We start from the raw sequence: 21120 nt of genomic DNA on the forward strand, positions 1-21120 counted from the left end.
CGGAGAAATTAAACCTGTCTCCACACACCAGTCCCAGTGCTCTGATTACATTTACAGAGGTTGTGACCTGCATCCTGTCACCATGGAAACCTCTCCTGCTGCCGATGTACAGTCAGGTTGTTTCTGTGGGTGGCTGATATTTAAAGGTAGAGGCTACAGTGCTGTAATATAAGAAGCCAGGGCACCAAGTTTATGAGCAGCCGAGTGGCAAAATTCATTTTGGTCCCTTTGACACCCTGTGATCTCGACTGGCAATTCCAGGGGACTCTGAGGAGGTGATAGAGAAAGAAGAGAAAAGAAGAGGAGAGGAAAGAGGGGGAAGAAAGATAATTCACTCATCTTTATTAAGCAATAATTCTTTCGAGGGAAGGGAATTTGTGTATTAAACTCATTATGAAACACAGTACTTTTATGGATCCATCAAAATAGCCTTCCCTTTCCTTTCCACCCTTCCAAAACAGGCTTTGCATCCAGTCCATGTCTCTCCTATGCCAAACATACTCTTACTCCTCATGTGCCTTGATGCAAAATGATCTTTTAATTTTCTTCTACATCCCTTTCTTCTACATATTTGGAACTGAATGTACCCTTGGCACTCCCTAAACTCGGGGATGTTGCTCTGGACGTGGGGGGTGTCCTTAGTCCCTGACTGAGAAACTGGACCTCCTGTAGCTCTGGGCTCTGGACCTCAGCAGTTTCATCTTGTTTTGGTGTGTGTGCAGTGCACATGGGTGCAAGTGAAACTGCATCATGTGGCTGTACAAGTGACACTGTTAGAAATGCCAGCACAGAGAAAGAGCATGAGCAGAAGGACTCTGGGGCCAGGGCTGATGCTCAGCACAGAGATGGCTGACAGCGTAGCTGACTACGATGTCAGCTTCTCACGCAGGCGACAGACACTACCTGACAAGCAACTACTTAGCTTCCAATTTTCTCTGGTATAAAACTATTCTGTTAAGCAATGGAAGGCAGTGCAATGAAGGTAAATAAAAGTGACACAGGACCCAGGCGCTGCTCTCTCTGCTCTTCTCGCAGACGTGATTCTCTGATCATTTGGTGGAAGACAGAGGAGAGCTGGGAGCTGGGGACTAGCTGGTGGAGGCAGGATGAAAGGAGATAAACTGGGAGAGAAAAGCACTTGTGGTGATAAGGGCAGGTGGCAGAGCAGTGCCCCACAGAATGGGAAGTCTTGTAGCTAAAGCATTTGCTGGGATCTGAGATGAACTTGGTTCAGTTCCACATCCTTCCATGATTCTCTGTGTGATCTCAGGTGGAGCAGGGAAAGTGAGCTTCCATGCCTTGAATTAGCTTCTGCAAGTTCAATTTGCAGGTAGTTTATCCAGGCTTCTTCCTCAGGCAGCAGGGAGTGAGAACTGGAGGTGTGTATTTTAACATATATGGTGCAAAGGAAAGAACAGTCATGATTATGATTGAACCAGCATGAGGGACTGACATGGATTTGCCTAAACAGAAGAATGTGCCAGAATGTGAACTGTGGCAGGGAGAGTTGAAATAAGGGGGATAGACTCAGGAGCTAGCAGCAAGCAATGGGGTGATACATAAATGGTACTTTGTGTTGTGAGGAGTCAGGGATGCTTCCAGCATCCAGGGAGCCAGATGGGCTGGGGACCAGTGCATCCAGCTGAATTTTCCACTAGCCTCTCAGCCCTGCACTCCTTAAGGTCCTACCTCTTTGTTTCCTTCTCTTGTCTCCTGCCTTATACATCGACTGTAAGCCCTCTGGGGCATCTCTTAGCCCCGCTTTCCTATCCCAGCAGAAATCTGCACTGTGAAAGGATTCAACAAAGCTATCATGGTACAAAGAATAAGAGTTTGCATACCAGCTCAGGAGCCCCTGGAGCCCAGCTCAGTGTAAGAGATCCATTGTTTAGGCACCACAAGAGTGATTACTGTGAGTGCTGTAGACAGAGGATGCAGAACCATGACTAAGAGATCAGTTGGTTCAGGAGGAGGTGAGAAAGAAAAGGCATCAGCTGGAATCCCAGATCAGCTTGCTCTGGGTTGGATATCTGACCTTTGTAATGCTTTGATTTGAAATTGTAAACCCTTGTAATCCTGGTGGATTACATCTCCATAGCCTTTAATATGTGCATCCCCCAAAGCCATGCAAATGCAGAGTGAGAGAGAATGGGGCAGCACAGCAGCACCACAGACATCCCTCCCGATGCAGGGCACTTCGCCACTCACTGCCCTCTCTTTCACCTTGAATAAGCTCCCTTTGCTCTGGGCTAGGAGCGGAGGAACAGAGCGGAGGTTAAAAGTAGGGGTCTGCAGAAGTTTAGAGAAGTGCAATACAAAGTAGCAGATAATTACAGCAGAGGAGATAAAAGTAGAGAAGGGAAAGAGATTTGCAGACTTAGTGAGATAAGCGGGCACTCAGCTAAAGATCTGTGGCGCAAAGAACCCCTCCAAAAGGCCCTCACTGTTGTTTATAGTAATCAGTGACTTAAAAGAAAGGCCAAACTTCTCACAGAAGTTACCACTGTCCCTTTCCAAGCTGAAACAGAGGCAGCAGAGAGGCACTGTTGCTGCCTGCCTGGATCTGTTTGGAGGTGCTAAGGGGATGAAACTCCTGTTGCAGGAGTGATGCATTGAAGCTGTCTTTAGAAGATCCAGGTTTAATTTCAAGCTCTTCTACAGACTTTGACCAAATCACTGGAGTAGACTGGATCCAGACAAATAAGACAGAGAGGCTGTGCTTGCTCTTTCTGCATGAGGAAACGGCCCTCCATGTGGAAGAAAAGAGCAGCTCTGGAGGATAGTTCAGATTTTGGGTGGAGCATGGTTATGGAAGTGCCACCCTCTGTTTCTCCATTGCTGATGGACAGAGCCGACTGTGACACAGCTCCTGGTGCAGATGCTTTTGTTGTCTGCCCTTTCCTAAGGTGAGAAGCACTAACTGGGGAAACTGCTATTTTCATTAAAGTACCATTTCCACTGTTTGCAATTAGACGATTCCTAAGCTTGGAGTCAATCGCATACTCAAGTGCTTCCCTGGAGGAAGGCCAGAGTGCCCAGCACTGTGCAGTATTGCCCCCTCCAAGGATACCCACTGCAGTAGGAGTCACTAGAAGAGGACCCTGGTTTTAAGCTTGAAAATGAATTGGGTTAGTGGTAAAGGCACAGGGTTAAAACTCTGAGGTCATGGGCCTTGCTCCTCATCATTTTGCTGGCTCGAGGTGTTGTTTAGCCGAGACACTTCCTTTCTTTCAGCCTCACTTTCCCCTTTCCTGAGATGGGGATAGTGTTTTTGCATTGGAAATGTTCTGAAATCTGCATGTGAAGAGTGCAAGAGCCCTGAGTTCAAACCTGTCTCTAGGGTTTCACCTTGTGTGAATTCAGCCCAACAAGAGTGTTTAAAGCATCTGGCAGAAGGGGGCAACATAATAACAGCTGCACAAACGTGTGGGGTATTTTTCAAGCCAAATTCTTTTGCATCTGTGAGTTTTATCCTTTCATTTCATAATGGATGAGCTGCAGTAACACTTTGCATCTCCAAACTCCAGCATCATCCATGGGAAGATCTCAAAGCAGTTTACAAACATTCATTGATTGCTTGACAAGCATGAAACGGAAGGGTAACTCTTATACGAAATGACAGGAGGGAAACAATAAGCTCTTGGATTTAGGGAATACTTTTGCCTTGCAGTTCTCTCAGCAGATATGATCACTGAGTAACGGTATCATCTCTGTCTTTAATTAATAATGTAATGCATCCACTATCCAAGCTCAGATAATGGGCTTGTAACACAGCCTAACGTGCTTCCCATAGCATCACGTTTAACTGTCACACTAAATACCACATTGTCATGCAGCCTTGTCAACTTTTCTTTCTTTCTCATGAATCTGGAACGAGAGCAGCTGCGGGGCAGGAGAAGCGGAAGAGCTGCGATGCTGCGGTGTGGCAGTCAAAGACCCTGGAGAGACAAAAATCATGGCTTATTCCCCATCCCAGCTCTGGAGGAACAGCGAGGCAGTGAACACTTGCAGTCAGCCCCTGGTGTTGTGTCCATCACATTGCAGGGCTGCTTCCAAGACACTGCATTTCTATTTGCTATTTTCTACATGGAAAAAAGCATGAGATTTCTCCCCCCCCCCAAGAAAAATGTTTATTTTTTAAAGATATCTTTTTTTCTCTCCTTCAACAATTAAATACCCTCAATGACCTGGAATGGAACATGTTACAACTTGTAAATATTATTCCATAGCATATTACATCAGCCATGATCCCAGAATTCCATGTAATCACTTCCACATTCTCTTTGCCAAGACAGGTCGAGCACCATGGGGAAGGCAGCCTGAACTAAGGATCCTCTTCACCTGAAGCACCCAAATTCCTACCTCTACCCAGCAGAACAACCATAGTCCCCAGGCAAAATACTTCAGATGAGTATTTTGGTCTTAAACTAGTTATTTTTGTCCAAATCTATTGCTGTGCTGCCTGCAGAGCTGAGCCTCCATCCTGCAGAGCTGAGCCTCCATCCCCCAGGCCTCTGGCTCTCATTTCTCTTCATGAAGATTTATAGTAATTTCTCCCATATCACTGATTTCTTCATAAGAGAAAAGATCACTTCAGGGACCTACTTCTGTCTCCAGCTACCCTGTTTAACACCTCCAAATATTCCTATTTATGAACTAACATCTGGGTCAGTCTACATAGCATAGTTTGAAAGCCATTAAGACAGATGCCTGCATTTCATTAAGCAAGATTTGATAAGGTGGGTAGGGTTACAGGGCAAGATTACTATGGGAATTCAGTGAGTTTAAACCTTCACTCCAGTTAATAAAATCAAACAATACATCATAAAAGTGTCTGGAAATTGGCTCAATAATTGAAATAGAACTGTGTGATGGATGGAGATTTATGGATGTTAATGCAGGAGCAGGGCTACATTAGAACATCATCTCTGAGTCTCTTCTGAATGCAGACCCTCGAGCCCAAATCTCTCTTTTGTGCTGGTTTTAGGTAGGAGATTCTTTTCCAGAGGGAAGAAACCCTCAGAGAATGGCTGGTTCAGTTTTAATTCTGGAATGTCACTGAACTGTCCATGAAAACTCAGGACCATCAAGTGTAATAATGTGATGGATGTTTACACAGATGTCTCTGAACTGGCTCTGAACTGAGCTGGGGCAGCCTGGATCTCAGTGCAGGTGAGCCAACTGTGTAACGCTGCTTGGGCAGACCCAAAGCCAGCACTTCCTTACTGCTGTATTCCTGTTCACGGGTGTCTGACACGTGCTGCCACCACCACCTTCCACACAGTGCAGACATGCTGTATTACTATTACACTGAATAATAAAATCAAGGTTAAATTCAGCCACCAGCCACCCAGCATCTTTCCATCTCTCATCTTCATCCTAAGCAGGAACATTCAAGGAGCTCACATGTCATGTCCTTTGTGTCCACTGAGATTCTTCTCCAGGACTGTCTCTCCTTCCTTGATCCACTGCTTCTCAGATCAGCTGGACTTTTGTCCTAAATCTTTGTTCTCTCTTAGGAGCAGACAAAGAGCTTTTCCTCTTCTAGAGAACTACGGATCTTCCCTCAACTCCATCCTTCTCCCTCAGCCTTGATGGCAGCCCTTGGTCCTAGCTGTTTATAGGAAGTGTCCCCTCTGCAGCCTTAATGAAGTGTGTGGCAGTCCTCCTCATTAAGACTCAGTGTTGTCAATAAAAGAATCATTAAAGTAGTTTGATGAGGATTGGGAGAAAGAGAAGAGGTGCTACAGCACATCTACAGGGCAGAGGGCAGCTCCATCACACATTGTAACCAAACAGCAAGGGATCAATATCACCTTTGCATTAAACTGAAGCCCATCCGTCAGCCTGAGGAAGAGCAGCCTCCACAGGAGCTGAGCTCGCTGCTTATTTCTGGCTGCTGATCTTTCCAATCCTTCCCTTTACAGAGTATCCTCCCCTCCTGATGCTGGCCAGCTTCTGCCAGAGGCCATAGAAATGTTGTTCCAGAGCTGTGTCCTGCTTAGGATTCCAGCGGTGGCACCCATTCCCACATCTAGCTTCAGGAACATGCTGTTGGGAGATGCCTCCTCCATGTTGTCATCTCACAGACCACCTCCACCCCACTGACCACTGTGGCTGCTCTCTGAGACAGACTTCCTTGCCACAGGCCACCTCCACAAGGGAGATGTAGGACTGGATGGACCAGTGGAGTCTGTCTGCCGCTGAAGGTGAGAGGATGTTTGTGCCTAATGAAAAAGAAATGTGTGCCCAGTCTTCCCTGGCTCAGGTCCATAGGATTACAGCCAGGAGCCATGTGCTGAGCACAGGTGAATCTGGACTCTGGACTGAAGCCTGGACTTGAGCTTGATGCACAGTCAGGTGTTGCACAGGAAGAATGAAACAGGGGAGGAAACCTGGGCCTCTCTACTCCTGGGTTAAGCCTCTGAGTTTCCTTCCTCCCTTAACTGGCTCTGCCTTCCCGTTTCTAGGGTGCTGTGCACAAAGTGGACCTGGATCACCTGAACACCAGCCCAGGCACCAACACTCTTGTTTATTTGCCCTGGGTCTTCTCCTGAGATGTCGTGCTTCTCTTCTGTACTTCATCTTGTCTGGTCAGCCTACAGATTCTTTCAGGGGCTTCTGTGTGCAGTGGGGTCCTACTGTAACTGATGTGCTGGTGTGATGAAAACCAGTTACTAGATATTCTCAGCTCTTCTCATAAATACATCTCAACACACCTGCTTGCTTCTGAGGAACCTTCACAGCAGAGAAAATGCAGCATGTCTGGAAGGTAAATGAATCCAGAGTCTGGCACTCTAAGCCAGGAGCAAGGTCCAGTAATTTAGCTTTGCTTTGGGACCAGATCTGTTTTACCATAACTCAGAGCTGCTGACATGTTTTTGTTTCTCTTTGGCTTCAGAAACTGATGAGCAGTAACCTGCAAGCCCTTGTGAAGCAGAGGTGCAGAATCAAATGATGAAGACAACCAAAGGCCACTTAGCTTTAACAAATGGAAAAGGCTTTATGAGGCTCGTACCCAACCTTTAACTGAATGACTTAGTCACACAAAAAGATACACGAGCTGTTGGACACTGAGAGAATGACACAAACATGGGAAGGCTGGGATTCCAGCAGAGCATTAGCATGGCATAGCTGATGTGCAAACCAGGAGACATTATTCAAGCAGTCAGGTGCATTACCAGATTGGAAAGTTGCCTTTTTTCTGAGCTGTTGGTCACTGTCAGAGGCAGCAAATGACACCCAGCGGCCCAACAATTTGCCCTGGAATGGCAGGAGCTGGGATACAGAAATAGATGGACCAGCATCTGTTCTGAAATAGCAGGAATTAGAGTCTGCTCTGAATTGGCAGGAGCTACAGTACCGGGAAGAGAGGACAAAAGGGCAAGTCAGTGCGCTATCCAGGGATATTGAGCAAGATGAATAAAGGGGCTGGAAATGAACTTTTGGTGCTGCAGCACCAGACTAGGTGAACAAATAACCTGAGCCACTTTAATGAAGCCTGTGATCTTCCACCTCCTTTGTGCAATGGGTGTCCCAGGGTCAGCATGTGCCCGCACGAGCATGCACACATCCTTATCTTATCTAATTACTCGAAGTTTCAGATTAATTTCAGTGCAGCTGCTTGAAAGGGCTGTTATCAGCCAGGGCTTTGTGGTTTAACCTTGTTACCCTTTTGTTGTTAACCTTTCCGAATGGCAGCGAGGGGAAGGCTGAGATCCTGATGTGCAGGGGGGGAGCAGCGAGGGTGCAGCCGGGAACTGGTGGGTCTGCACCCCCCTGGCTTTGTGCATTCAGCTCCACGTCAGGCAGTGTGACAGGACAGAGGGCTCTTACCTCCAGTGACAGCGCTGGGACCCAGCCACACACACCAGCCTGAGCAGGGACACGTCTCCTGCCAACCTCTCCAGATCCTCTGATATTCCCAGCAGCGCGGTGGAGGACTCCAGCTCTCCCGGTTTACCTCGCATCCTCAGCTCCTCTAAGGCTGCCCTGCTTTGTTTCCATAGCTACACCCAATCGCATCTGCCTTCCTGTGAAATTGCATTTCAAAGCAAGACAAGCCTTCAAAGGAATTTGTCCATTTAACAGAATAGCATTAGGAGAGAGCCTGTCTGCTGAACTTGGGACCTAAAATGATTAAGGTGGAGCTTTTATCATGTAGGGAGGCAGCTTTACATCCAGAGCCCACAAAGCTTGATGCTAGACAACAACGATGCAGTGGAAGTTGCCGGTCACTGCCAAGTCTCCCCAGCCTCCTCCCCAGCTCACCACAAACCTAAGCTTGTAACCTATCCACACATTCAGAAATGGAAGTTGCAACTAAAATGGAAAGGAAAACCAGGACATTTGCCTGGGAACCAGTCTGCCTGGCTCCATCTGCAGCTGCCTAAGGTTGAGTGGAAGGCTTGGCTTAGTGCTCAAGCTTTGGGTAGCAGCACCTATGTCTCCATGGCAGCTGAGCCTCTATGCCTCAGTATTCCTCAGTAAAATGGATTTAATAATAACAACAACTGCTGCACAGTCAACCTGGGCTTAACAAAGGCCTTCCTGTAGGGCCTTAGGGGAACGTTCTTGATGCTGTCTCTGGCTGCCAGGATCATGGGATGCATGTGTGGTTGAAGAGCATCCAGGGTGCAATAATGCCAACCTTCACACATGATGCTGCTTTCAGTGCTTTATGATAACCTTAAGATCTGTAGCAAAAGACCAAAAATCACCACTGCAATACACTTCAGAAGTTGATTAGGAAAGATCTAGAGCTTTACCGTTGCCATAAACAGTGCAACAGCAGCACATTTGTTGGGTGAATATGCTATTAAACAGTGATCACACCCACAGCAGCAAAGGCAGGCAAACCCACACAAAACACCTGCAAAACAAGCCACGGCTCACTTGACACGAGGAAAGGGTCACTTCCAGGCCCTAAATATGATACATCAGTTTAGATCTTGGGCAAGACACACTGAGCAGGTATCCTCGAGTTCTCTCTTTATGCTTTCAGATCATTGTGTGAGCTCCAGAAATGCAGCGAACGTGTGAGATGACCCTTTTCTTTGCAGTTGCATGAACATTTCTTCCTCTGAGATTTGCATTGATCAGGTTTTATTGATCTTCCTGGCATATCTGAAAGCAGTTTCTTCTGTCTAAGGGACCTGGTTCATTCCTTTAGAAACTCATTTTTAAAGGCAGTCTCAGCAAGCAGCTGGTTTTATTTGTAGTCAGTAATGAACTGACTGGGATTTCTACACAGACCTGTTTAAATATTTATCCCTAAACACCTCTAGGTGAGAACACGGATAAGGATCCATCTGCTGTACACATCCACCATCACTACACACACTACCACTTCTTGCATACACTCAGAACCACTCAAACGTGTCCGGAGCCTCAGGCAGCTGACAGAGATGCACGTCTTGCTCCCATAGGAGACTGAGCTTTCTAAATCCTGACTCATGAAACCCTTCCTGACTAGGAGATATAGTGGGAATGACTCCTGCAATGGATATGATTTCCAGCAAGGCAATCTCCCTCTGAACTGCAGTGGCATTCCCTGTGCTTTAAGACCTCTGCATCTATTGAAGAGATACGTCTTGTACATGTTCAGAAGAACCTTTTCTATGTGCTATGATAATAAATATTTGTTTGATAGCAGGATATTGCAAAGGAAGGATGGGATCCGGTACACTTAACCCACGGGAAATCTTAAACTAGTCTTTGGAATCACTGGTGAGCTTAAGCTAAAGTAGATTGTCTTTGGATTTGTCAATATGGAGCCAAAAAAGTGGGAATGCAGGAATGAAAATCATGGCAGTATCCTCCTGTGCTCACTCCTTCAGCCAGGAGAGGAGGCAGATGCAGGGCTGGGGGTTCATCTTTCTCATGCAATGCCATTTTTGGTTTGTAGAGCACAGGTTGCATTTATTGCCTGTCATAAAGCAAGTTACAGTGTGCAACCCTGCTGTTTGTCTGGGCAAGGCATAGAAATATGAATGGCTGTTACAATCTAGGCCCCTTCCTATGCAGGAAAAGGGGAAATTTTATTGCAGAACAACTAAATTCTGTTCTCTTCCCCAGCCCATTAAAGGGGGGAGACTGCCTTTACCTGGAACAAATCCAATCCCCAGCTCCTGTTGGGCCAGAACCAGGTGCAGGAGGTTGGATCAGTCCCACACAGCCTCAGGTGGGGCTGCTCTGCAGCAGATGCACTGGATTAAGTGATAATGAAGGAGGTGCCCAAGCACCACCTGATTAAAGCACTGATGGAGAAGAGCAGCTCCAGCTGGGCTGGTGCTGGGGCCAGGTACTTCTGCAGCTCGTTGGCTGGAGCTCTGGCTCTCAGGAGCTGGGCATCAGCTGCCTGCAAGGAGGTGGATTGGATGAGGAGGAGGTATCTGAGCAGAGCTCAGTGGTTCCTCCCACCTTTTTGGGCTGCCCCCACCCTTCCGGTGCTTCCTTCTTACTCTGTCCCTGCCCCGAGGGACAGGAGACTTAGCAGCAGGTTTGGCTCCTGTGGGAAGGAAGGTGGCAGGTACCATGATCCCAGAGGACATTCAGAGGCTCCTGGAAGGTAACCACAATTTCCTTCTTGCTTCCCCTTCTGCTTAATGGGGGAAATGTGCTGTGGTTGCAGGGGAAAAAGCTGAAAAGCTTTTTGTGCCTCACTGTGCTGAACCAGAGAGAGGAGTGGAGGGGCTGTGGGAACTGCTGCTTCTTTAAGCCTGATGCTTTTGGGGTCCTCAGGTTATGTGTGCCCTCCCTAACCCCAGTGAGAGTGTATGGGATGTGTCCTGGTTCTTAGGACTTGGCAGGGGGCTCCATGCCTGTGTAGAGGTAGTGAAGCTCTTTGATTGTCTCAGGGTCTGTGAAAGGAGAAGAGAATGCAAGATGGAGGGGTTTCTTTCAGCACAGTTGGGTGTCCTCAGTGCATGCTTTTGGTTAAGGTATTGAGGCTCTATGGGTGAGCATTTCCAGAGTGACTTATAAGTGCAAGGGAGCGGTTACAAAGGGTGGAAGAAGTTTGTGTGCTGCAGGGAGCTCTCTCAGTGGGCTTTTGGGGTGGCTGTGGTAGTGGTGCCTCCTGGCTTTAGCTGTTGTGTGAGTGTTGTATGTGGCACTGTGGATATGGTGAGCAAGCTCCCACAGTGGGCTGCATCCTCAGGAAAGCTTCAACCTCATTGAAAACGAGGCTACGGCAGAGAGAACTGCTGGCTCCAAACCCCGCTTCTGCTTGAGAACTTGAATGTGGCTTCCTGAGGCCTCAGCTTCTGAGTGAATGAGCTATGCTGAGCCCTCACACCGTTTACTTCTCTGTGTGTGTGTAAGATGGCAGGCATAAGGCTTGTTCTTTGTGGCTTTCTTCACAAACTTGAGCTGTAGCACCTCTACTTGTCGAAGTGGTGGCTCAGCCATGCGGAAACCATGCTAAACTCTTCTATGCAAACATGCCTCACAACCATAAATGACTTCTGTGTGGGCTTTAGCAACTATTGCTGAGCCCGTGGGAAGAGGTAACCATGTTAGAACCTGCCCACCAATAAATCCTCAGCAGTGCTGCGGGCTGGAGCCATAGCGTGAGTCCATGACTGATCAACAGTGCACGTGTAAGGACACATCCTGCCACTGCAGCCGCGAGTGGGTTGGTGGTGGGGAAGGAGCCGTTAGCATCTTGTTGTGGAGATGCCACAAGGCTTTGTGACCTTTTGCTTCCTGTTGCGATGGCTCCTGGCAGCACGGAGCACTCCCCCCTTCCTCTTGGGGATCACAGAATCACAGACTGGTTTGGGTGGGGAGGGACCTCAAAGCTCACCCAGTTCCAACCCATGCAACCATGGGCAGGGATGCCTCACGCTAGACCAGGTTGCTCCAAGCCCTGTCCAACCTGGCCTTGAACACTGCCAGGGATGGGGTAGCCACAGCTTCTCTGGGCACCCTGTGCCAGCGCCTCAGCACCCTCACAGGGAAGAACTTCCTTATATTCAACCTGAACTTCCTCTGTTTCAGTTTAAACCCATCACCCCTTGTCCTATTGCTGCAGTCCCTGATGAAGATCCAGGCTAACTTCCAGCCCTGGGATGTGTCAATCTGAGGGAGTAGACAGGCTCCGAGCCCATCAAAGCTCTCTTCCAAATGCTTTGTGTCTTCCCCCAGATGGAGGTGTGAATTTTCTCCTCTGTTCTGTGCTCGGGGGCTTTGGTGAAGTTCACCATCTCCTGGTTTTGATGTGCAGCACTTTATTGTTCAGTGCTGACACTTCTGTAAACAGCTCATTTCTGCACCTGCCACCTCCCTTTAACTTGGATTATTTTCTTGTTAGCTGACTGTTTTTAATTGAAGGCTTCAGATCTCCTTCTAAAGCACAGCCTTTGTTTGCTGACAGGTAGAGCAGGCTATGAATGGAGATTAATTGCATGTCACATACCTCTGGATCAAACTTGCTGTGTCTTAACAATCCACGCGGTCTTGAGGCCTTCCAGTGGCTGAGGAGGTTTCTAGCTCTGCAGGCTGGAAACGAAGGTGCTTGAGCTATTGCAGCGTTTGCAAACTGCATCAGTGTGAGAATTCTTGTATTTAAAGGAAAAATTCCAAGTAGAGGAGGCAATAACATCTGTTTCCTTGTATTAAAGTTTGGTTCATGGTCTGTTTAGTGATGCACAGAAGCAGAAGGCTTGCTGGTAACGTGGTGTTATCGCATAAGCCATCTCTGAGGTTGCAGTGGTTGGAAGCCAGCATAATACAGCTATTCTCTACACTGCAAGCCTGCAGGGCTTATTTGCTGTTTCTGAGTAGGTGTGGTTGCAACAATTAGATTGCTCGAAGTTCCACCTCACTTTGGGCTCAGTCAGGTCCCTTTTAAAACTACTTTTACTTAAGGGTATTTCATATTTGTTGGGCACAAACTGCTTCTGAAGGCTGAAACAGTGGTTCTGAAAACTGATATTTCACTGCTTAAACCCAGGGCTTCTGTTTTCCTTTGCAGGAGCAAAGGCAGTCTGGTTATCTTCCCTTCTCCTGCCTTGCTTGGGCCTCTTCATTTCAGGAAATAGGTCTGGAAAGCTATTTCCTTGCTGGAGTCTGGGCAAGCGGAAAGACAGAGCAGTAGATGGTGATACCTGCACAGCCCAACAGAGCTGGACAAGCAACCTCAATGCGGATTTAGAAATAAGCAGCAAAATGCTCTGGTTTGTGAGGGCAAATAAACCACAGTCAGCACTGATGTAGCATCATGAGTAGCTCTGAAATTTAAACATCGGGGAATTTTGGGTTGAGACTTGGAAGCTGAACATTTGGAAAGCTGTTCTTGGTTCCCCTGTTGCCCATTGCACAGGGGAGAATGGCCCCTTCAGCCCATTGCAGGAGGATGGATGAAGATTGCTTCATTTCTCAAGGTTTTCTCTGAATCAGCCCCACAACAGCAGGAAGGCACAGCTAAAAAATGTTGTTTCTTAATGAAGCCATCCTTTTCTGAGCTTGCAGGAAGGTTGAGAAATGCTGTTTATGATAGTTCCTGGCTTTATTTTGACAAGTGGGATGGGACGATACAGCCTTCGAAATCCCTGGCTGTCTTGGGATGCATCCTGGAAATAGTGCAGTGCCAGGGAAGCTCAAGGTATCTGCACTCTCTGTCCTAAACTTTCTAAACTGATTTCTCTGAGCCAGCTGGGCTGATAAAGTGCAGGAGGGATTGTGTGAAGCAGCAAGTAATGCTGGAGCAGACTGGCTCAGCGTTATCTTACATAGCTGAGCCATTCTGATTCTGTGGGACCAGTTCCTCCAGGCATGGAGTGTAGGATTGCTGTTGGCAGAGGACTGGAAAAGAGCAGAGAAGAGGGAATGTGTGTATGTGCACGGAGAGAATACACATGGCACCTTAATACCCTTCAGCTCTGCTCATTGAGTGCTGATTAACTCCTAGAATTTAGTGCTGCTATTCAAAGGTTATTTGCTACCTGGGCTTCAGTGGTTGTGACAGAACTCTTATGATGCTGTGTATCTCCTGCAGGATTAAAGTGGATAACTGCAATTGCCTTTAGAAACTCCCCTGAAACACTTGATGAAATCTCAACTAGTTCCCCCCCTCTCTTACCTTTTTAGCTGCAGGAAATGAAAAGAAGAGTCATGTAAACTTTCAGAGTGGATCACAGAGAGCAATCTATAAACATCAAGAATATAATGTTACCGACAAGCAGTAAAACTAACATTAGGGTGATTTACTCTCGAGCTGCTTACATATTGCTCTTCCTGATCCACTTTGAGAGTTTATGGTGAGGCTTTCTTTTTCATTTCCTGGTGCTATAAACATAGTGGCTGGCTCTGAAAGGGGCTCTGCCTGCTTTGCAGAAGTGACCCTGGCTCTACTATAACTTATCCAGCAGCTGATCTATGCTGACATCCCAGTAAGTAAATACTGTATTAGAGCTAATCGCATACTCATGGAGCTAATCTGGGCTTAAAAATGACAGAGGGATGCAACTGATGTTTGCACAAGTTCTGTGAGCAGTTTGTTTTTCTTGCTTGTTCTCTCACAGTGGAAATACAGCTTTTATATGTATATATACAGTACATAGCTTCTCTTGCTGAGCCATTTCTACTGTGCTGGTTTGTGTATAATAAATTGTCCCCTTAGCCTCATCTGTTCTTAAGCAGTAAGCTCCTCAGAGCAAGATATATCCCTTGTGCTTAGATATATGTACTTGGGTACTTCCTATGTAATTTGTAAGTGATGCAAGCCTCAGCATTGTTAGACATGTCGTAAGCTGGTACTGGATTTTGGATGTAGAATTAAAACTGTAGAGAGATGTACTAGAAATGCAATTTAGCCTAAGGATTACGAGATTGGCCTGGGATTTAAAAAGCTTCACTTGGATGCTCTGGTAAAGCCTTTGTCTTATCCTAGGCAGGCCACCTAGGGCTAAATCACTAGGGGTGAACTTGGTAAGTGAGGGTTTGGAAGTGATGCTATGAATTAGTGTTACTGTCCCATCTTTAAGGTTAAAGATGAGATGTTAGGAAGAAGTTCTTCCATGTGAGGGTGGTGAGGCACTGGCACAGGGTGACCGGAGAAGCTGAAAGCAGAACTGGACTGTTATGGAGGTGAATGTTATGGTCTGGATTGACTCCTCCCTCCCTGGCTGCTGGGGGGAGGGTTGAGTCTCCCTGGTCCTGCCCATCTGTCACTCTGAAGAAGAGGTGGGAAGAGGGCCCTATTGCTGGGGGATGCCCTCAATGTCCTTCCTTATGCTCCTCTCTTTAAAGAGCTCATTTTTCACCCTTTTTTTTTTTCCTCCACCTCCAAGCTCTAAGCCTTTCTTGAGTGTCTCATGAGCAGGCAGCAAAAAAGATCTGAGGCTCATGATTTGAACAGAAAAAGGTATTTTCTCATGTGGCATTTTGATCTTGAGCTGTGCTTGCAGGTGAAGGAGCTGTGTAGCTTCCTGGGGTGTGCTAAACAGTGCTGGCTGTTGTGCTGGCAGCTGAAGCATAAGGAACTGAAAGTCTTGCAAGCAAGATATTAAACTGACATTAGTGGCACAGTATGGGGCATGAGATAAAGGTTGGAGGGGCCTGTGGATGTACAATGCCACAGCCTTGAAGCCAATCTTTTCTCTGCTAGGGGCTGCTAGCAGTAATGCTGCTCAAGTACAAGGGCGGTATTCTCCTCTACAGAGCTGCTGTGATTGGAGCTGTTTTGTTTTCTGAGATTTGAGAGTTTTTGTAAAGAACATAAACATTTATGCAAATGGAAGACACTTAATCCTTTTATCCTCCAGTTCAGATGAAATTTCTGCATATAGATGTGGTTTCCAGGTGGGAGAACACCGTATTTACTGTTGTCTGGCTGTCTCTGCTGAGCAAGCACAGGGTGTAGGATTTCAGAGGTAACCTTGCAGGAGAACCCATGTTGTGATGCTGCTGCACGACCAACCTGGTTTTCAGAGCTTGTCCTTTATGAAGATCATCCTTGTGAAAACACGTTAGGGTTTCCTTGAAGTGTCAGTGGGCATCTCACACTGGTGTTTTAGAAATGTTTTGGATCCTCCTCTGAATGGGATAATCACTTCTTCTGTGTCCTTAATGCCAAAAACCTTCCATGGCAGGAAATTTTCAGGGTTTAGGGGAGGTGTAATTGCACTTGGTCCAATAGACTTATCCATGTTTCACCTTACCTTCCTCTTCATTTTTTCTGCTTGGTGGTTTCCTTGCAGTTGCTTATTTGCCTTGTACCATGTCAACTAGAGAGAAGCTCTGTAACCACATGCAATATTTAGCTCTTCTGTCCCTAATCACTTCAATGTCTAAACTTCTCCAAATGAAGTCTTCAGATTGACTTATGTCTCAAGATCAGACTGCTTTGTACAGGACCATGAGGGCTTCCCAGTGTACAGCCAGGGCCAGGTTTCTTAGCCAAGAACTGATATTTCTCTGCCTGTGAGTTTTAACCTGTAACTCTCCCCCAGATGCTGAGGGCTACCTGGCAGATGGGCTGCAGAATGAAAACCTGAGTGCTAAAGCAAGAGAGCAGAGGGATGCAATTCTCTTTGGCTTCCAGCAAGTCAAAGCCAGGTTTGTGTTGTCTCGTTGCTTTCTAATGAGAGTGCTTCAGAGTAATGTCGTGTCTTGGGGCACCACATGCTGTATTTAGCTGGACAACTGGCCCATGCCCTGACAGTTAATGGACATTCAGGGCTTGGTATAACGTGAGTGCACTGCACACTGGTTTGTACACTCTTTAACCAGTTTTATGGTTGGCTGCTAAGTTATATGTTTTGAAGCAAACAATTTTATTTTGGGCTGCATGTGTACAACTTTTTGCATCTGGGTCTCTGATTCTGTCCTGTTCTTCCCTCTCCCTTGTTCTATAGAAGATTCTATGGAAAAAATCCATCACTTGTTTCTTAGGCTTGTGGGTAAATCAGTGCAGTGAGCAAAGGCTCATGCTTCTGGCTTGCTGCTCAAGGTATCTGTTTCACAAGTGGCTCCTGAACTCAAATCTGGCTTGCCTGGACTTTTGCTACATTAAAAAGGAATGAGAAGGACTTCTTGAATTAAAACTCAGGTCTGACCTGGATTCCAAAATCTCATGTCCTCAGGACTGTTCAAATCCTGCATGAGCTGTGCCATTTGGATAAATGTGTGAAGTAAGCAGAGCTTGTTCTGGTGTGCTAGTGGAAAATCAAGGAACATAAACAGAAAACAGGTTACTGGAGGCTTGAATAAAACTTTCAGCCTCAGCTACATTACATTTTTGGCTAGTAACATGGTTCAGAGCTTGCTGTTAATGCTCTAGTTACAAAATATGAGTTGTGTCACTTGATGTTCAGACCTGACAATAAAGCTCAGGGTGGCTGAGTGATGTAAGCATCCAGTTTAACTAAAACTGCTGTCGAGTCCCTGAGAAGGGGGGGATTTTATCCTTCGGAAGGGCACAGCCAGCCTCTATTCCCTGCAGTCCCACTGCAGAACTTTGCAAGATGTCCTGCTGGATCTTAATCGATCTTTCCTGCTGCCTAATTAAGCATCAGTTTTACTCAGCAACTCGGGACTGTGTAATTATCAGCCTGGGTTGCCCTGAATAATTGAAGCAAGCTGAAAGCAGAAGATGAAGCCTTTGGAAACTGGGGCTGTGGCATATCTAATGGCAGAATGTGTGTGTAGCAGTGTCCTGTGATGTTGCAGAGGAAAGGGCTTCGTGGCAGGTTTACAACAGATTGATGTGGTTAGCTGAAAAAAATCCCCCCTCATTGGCAGGTATTGAGCTTGGATGGAAAGAGTCAAATAAGCAGAATTCTGAGCCTGAAGTATTTGGACATCAAGTCAAGCTTTTATTTTATCTGTCCTAAAAGCATGCAACTTTAAAAATGACAGCTCTTTATTTGCACATAGTGCAACTCTAATGAACTACAAACAAATAGCATGGAACTTGATAAATGTAAGGCAGCTGGCAAACTTGGAGTTACTGGCTTGTTCTCGATTCCCAAAGTAGGTGGTCTGTCTTCATGTGCTGTTCAAGTTGTGAACAGTGCTTGAGAGGTGGGGAAAGATGCTGCCATGGTTATCATCCCATGGACCTCTGGCTTCTCAGAGTGTGTGTGGTTTGATGTGCCCAAGAAGGAGCAAGCAGCCTTTAGGGTCCTGGGGCAAACACTGGTGCTGTGATGCAGAACACAGCCTTGGCTTTTAGCTCTATCTCATCCTAAGAATGCAATTTGGAATATAGCTTTTAGAACAAAGTCTCCTCCAAAAAGCAGCTTTGGTGACGCAGTCTTTGCATTGGGAGGAGAGGTGGTATACACATTCCTCCTGGATGCTCAGGTTAAGATGTGGGCCTCAATCCTGTTGCTTATTGAAATAAATGGCAGATACTTCTGGAGGGGAAAGGGAGCCCCTTGAGCAAAGCCTGCAGGGTGCTGCTGATTTCCTACTTGTGTCTTATTGCTCAGTGGCATTTGGAAAGGGTGAGAAGAACTGAGTATACAAATGTTCTTGTTCTGACCTGAGCCATTAATGCAATGATTTGTGGTAGGAGATTACAGTAACAATGACTGTATCTTTTGATTTGAAAGGAACTCAGCAGGTCCTGCTCTTGGTGCTGAGGCCCAGGTTTGTCTCTTGGGGAGCTTCCTGTGGCTTTTGTGGCGGGTGTGCAGGAAATCATCAGCCATGGTCTTCAGGAAGCGCCTGCCTCCCCCGAGCAGCCCCTCTGCAGGGCAAAACCCAGCTCGGCGTGTAGGGTTTCGTTATTGGGGTCCAGAATAGACAGAAGTAAACTGCTCAACCACCGGGGAGAGACACCCACATCTCTGAAAGGGAAGAGCTTCATCTAGTATGACTATCCTGAGCCAGCCTCAATAACTGTTCCTGTAACTTGGCTATCGCTGCTCTCCCCATGGCCTCATAACATTCCCCCACCAGGAGGTTTGCTAATGACTCCAATGGGAACAAGCGGTCAGGCTTTATGTCTGCACGTGCTACCTGTGCCGGTGTATTGTTACCTCTTGTGGGGAGCAGTGCTGTGGGTGGGAGGTGGGTTGTGTTTGCAGGTTATCGCTTTCCCAGGCAGGTTTGGAGTGGCTCTGCTTGAGGAGTCGTGTTGGAGGCAGTGGCTGTGGGAGGCTGTCACCACATGCCTGAGTTATGGGTCCCTGCATCCTTTTACTTTCAGAATTCAGTCGGTTATTTAAAGTGCGCTGTTGAAACATAACAGTGGGGGTTTTTTTCCCTCCCTAACTCAGATCCTAGTCCATGTTCAGATATTTCATATGGAAACTATGGTGTGGCATTTTTTCCTCCCTAATCATCTCTTTGCTTTTGTTGCTAATCTCTTTGTTTTTTTTTTTTTTTTTTTACTTGCTGTCCCTGGCGTCCAGGAAAACAAGCCCCAGAACACATCCAAAGGTTAGATCCCCAGGAACGATCAGTGCGAGGGACGAGGACCTCGCAGTACACCTGTGTCCTGACCACAGGACTCTGCTCTAGTCCTGAATAGGTGGGGAAGGTGTTTGTGATGGATAAAACCTGCTCAAAAAGCAGCTTTGGTTTGGGGGAGGGCATGGGCGAGATGTGGTGCCAGGGCAGAGCTTTGCTTGTCCCCCAGAAAGCCCAAGAGTCATCAGCTGCTTCTGTTTTAGGCCCATTGGTGCCGAGGGTTTGTTTCAAGTTGTTCCTTGGGAACATCGCTGCTGTTCCCTATACCCAAACAAAGCCGCTGTGGAGCGGGAGCAGATGTCCGGCACCTGGGATGCATCGGATACATGACTCCGCTCAGGAACACAAGCTCATTCTTGTCCTTTGGCAAGAACAGCAACAAAAAAGAAAGTCTTCTTGCTGTTAAATGACCTCACCTCAGTGTTTCGACATTGCTGGAGTACTTACAATGGCAGGGGGTGAGAAGGGGAGAAAGGGATTTATTTAAGAAGCTATGGAGATAAATAGTTCCTCCACCTCCTTGGAGTCAGGCAGTCATTGAAACTCCCTGTTGGGAGGCAACTTTGCAGTGATGGAAACAAATCCTTAGTATTTTTTTCCTTCTCCCTGAGGTGAAATGTAATAGTGCTGAGGGGAGAGTGGGGCAGACCTGTTGTGTATCAAAGCAGCAGTGAAGAGAAAGGGGCTTAATTCATGTTGAGCTTCTCGCGTACACCCGCTAGGAAACCCAAAGTAGACACTGAAACTCTACCTTTAATTTGCTCTGCTCTGACAAAACCAACAGTGTGAACCTGAGGCCAAATCCTGCTACTCGTAACTAATACACAGGGCCACTTTCTGACATTCTTGCCTGTGGCAGGAGCTCCAGCATAGACCAGGCTCTTCACCTCTGGGTAACAAGCCCCAAACGTCATTTTCCTGCCTTGTTGTCTAACCCTCCTTAACATTGATGGCAATGTTCCCAATGCTAACACTGTGCTATCGGTGAGGAGCAGCCTGCATGTGGTCTTTTAACTCTGCAGTGGAACTTCTCACGTATCCAGGTGATGTCCTGGCCCATGAAGGAGAGCCTGTAGAAAATGAGGTCTTTCCTGGACCTCCACAACTGCCATAGTGGTATCCACATGCAGTGTCTCACATGCTCCTTTCCTGGGTGAGTGATTTAGGTCTCTCACCTAAGTCTGGGGTGAGGTTTAAATGTCTAATTGTGCTACTGTTGTAGTATGTGGTTCACACATGCTGTCATAAACCAGTAAGCTACTGGTTTAACTGGTTTGCAGGTGTAGCTGATCTGTAGATACTTGAACACCAGGGAACATAATCCTTTCTGTGGCAAGGCATTATGGTAGGATTGGAAAAGATTCACTAATGGAAATCCATCCAAAATTTTGCCTAAAGCAGTGTGTTTGCCTTGTTTTAATAAACTTCAACCCATATTAACTACATTTATTACTTCACTTTTCAACCTTCTTTTAAAGTTTTAAGATTGAAATGAAAGAAAATGCAATTTCAGGGTAATTTGGCTTCATTACTGGAAATGCACTGCCTGTAATTCGTACCACTGTTCAACTCATTATGCTGAATAATGTGTGAGACCAAGATAAAAAGGAATGTAAGGATGTGACCTGATGGGCAGATAATTGAGCTCAGCACATTAGTGCCGGGGCTGGACTGTGGCCCCACCACATTGGCCTT

General features: G+C 46.7%; 1 protein-coding gene across 2 annotated transcripts in view; it reads left to right on the forward strand.

Annotated features, from left to right (window-relative positions):
* Positions 1 to 10464: 10464 nt before the first annotated feature.
* Positions 10465 to 21120, forward strand: part of SKAP1 (src kinase associated phosphoprotein 1) — a 145459-nt gene continuing 134803 nt past the window's right edge. For both annotated transcript variants that reach the window (XM_030509035.1, XM_030509036.1), the window contains exons 1-2: positions 10465 to 10570; positions 16458 to 16563. In XM_030509035.1, the coding sequence (XP_030364895.1) occupies positions 10537 to 10570; positions 16458 to 16563 (140 nt within the window). In that variant the 5' untranslated portion in view covers positions 10465 to 10536. The remainder of the gene's footprint in view (positions 10571 to 16457; positions 16564 to 21120) is intronic.

Source organism: Strigops habroptila, chromosome 19 (genome assembly GCF_004027225.2).
Source record: "Strigops habroptila isolate Jane chromosome 19, bStrHab1.2.pri, whole genome shotgun sequence".
Lineage (NCBI taxonomy): Eukaryota > Metazoa > Chordata > Aves > Psittaciformes > Psittacidae > Strigops > Strigops habroptila.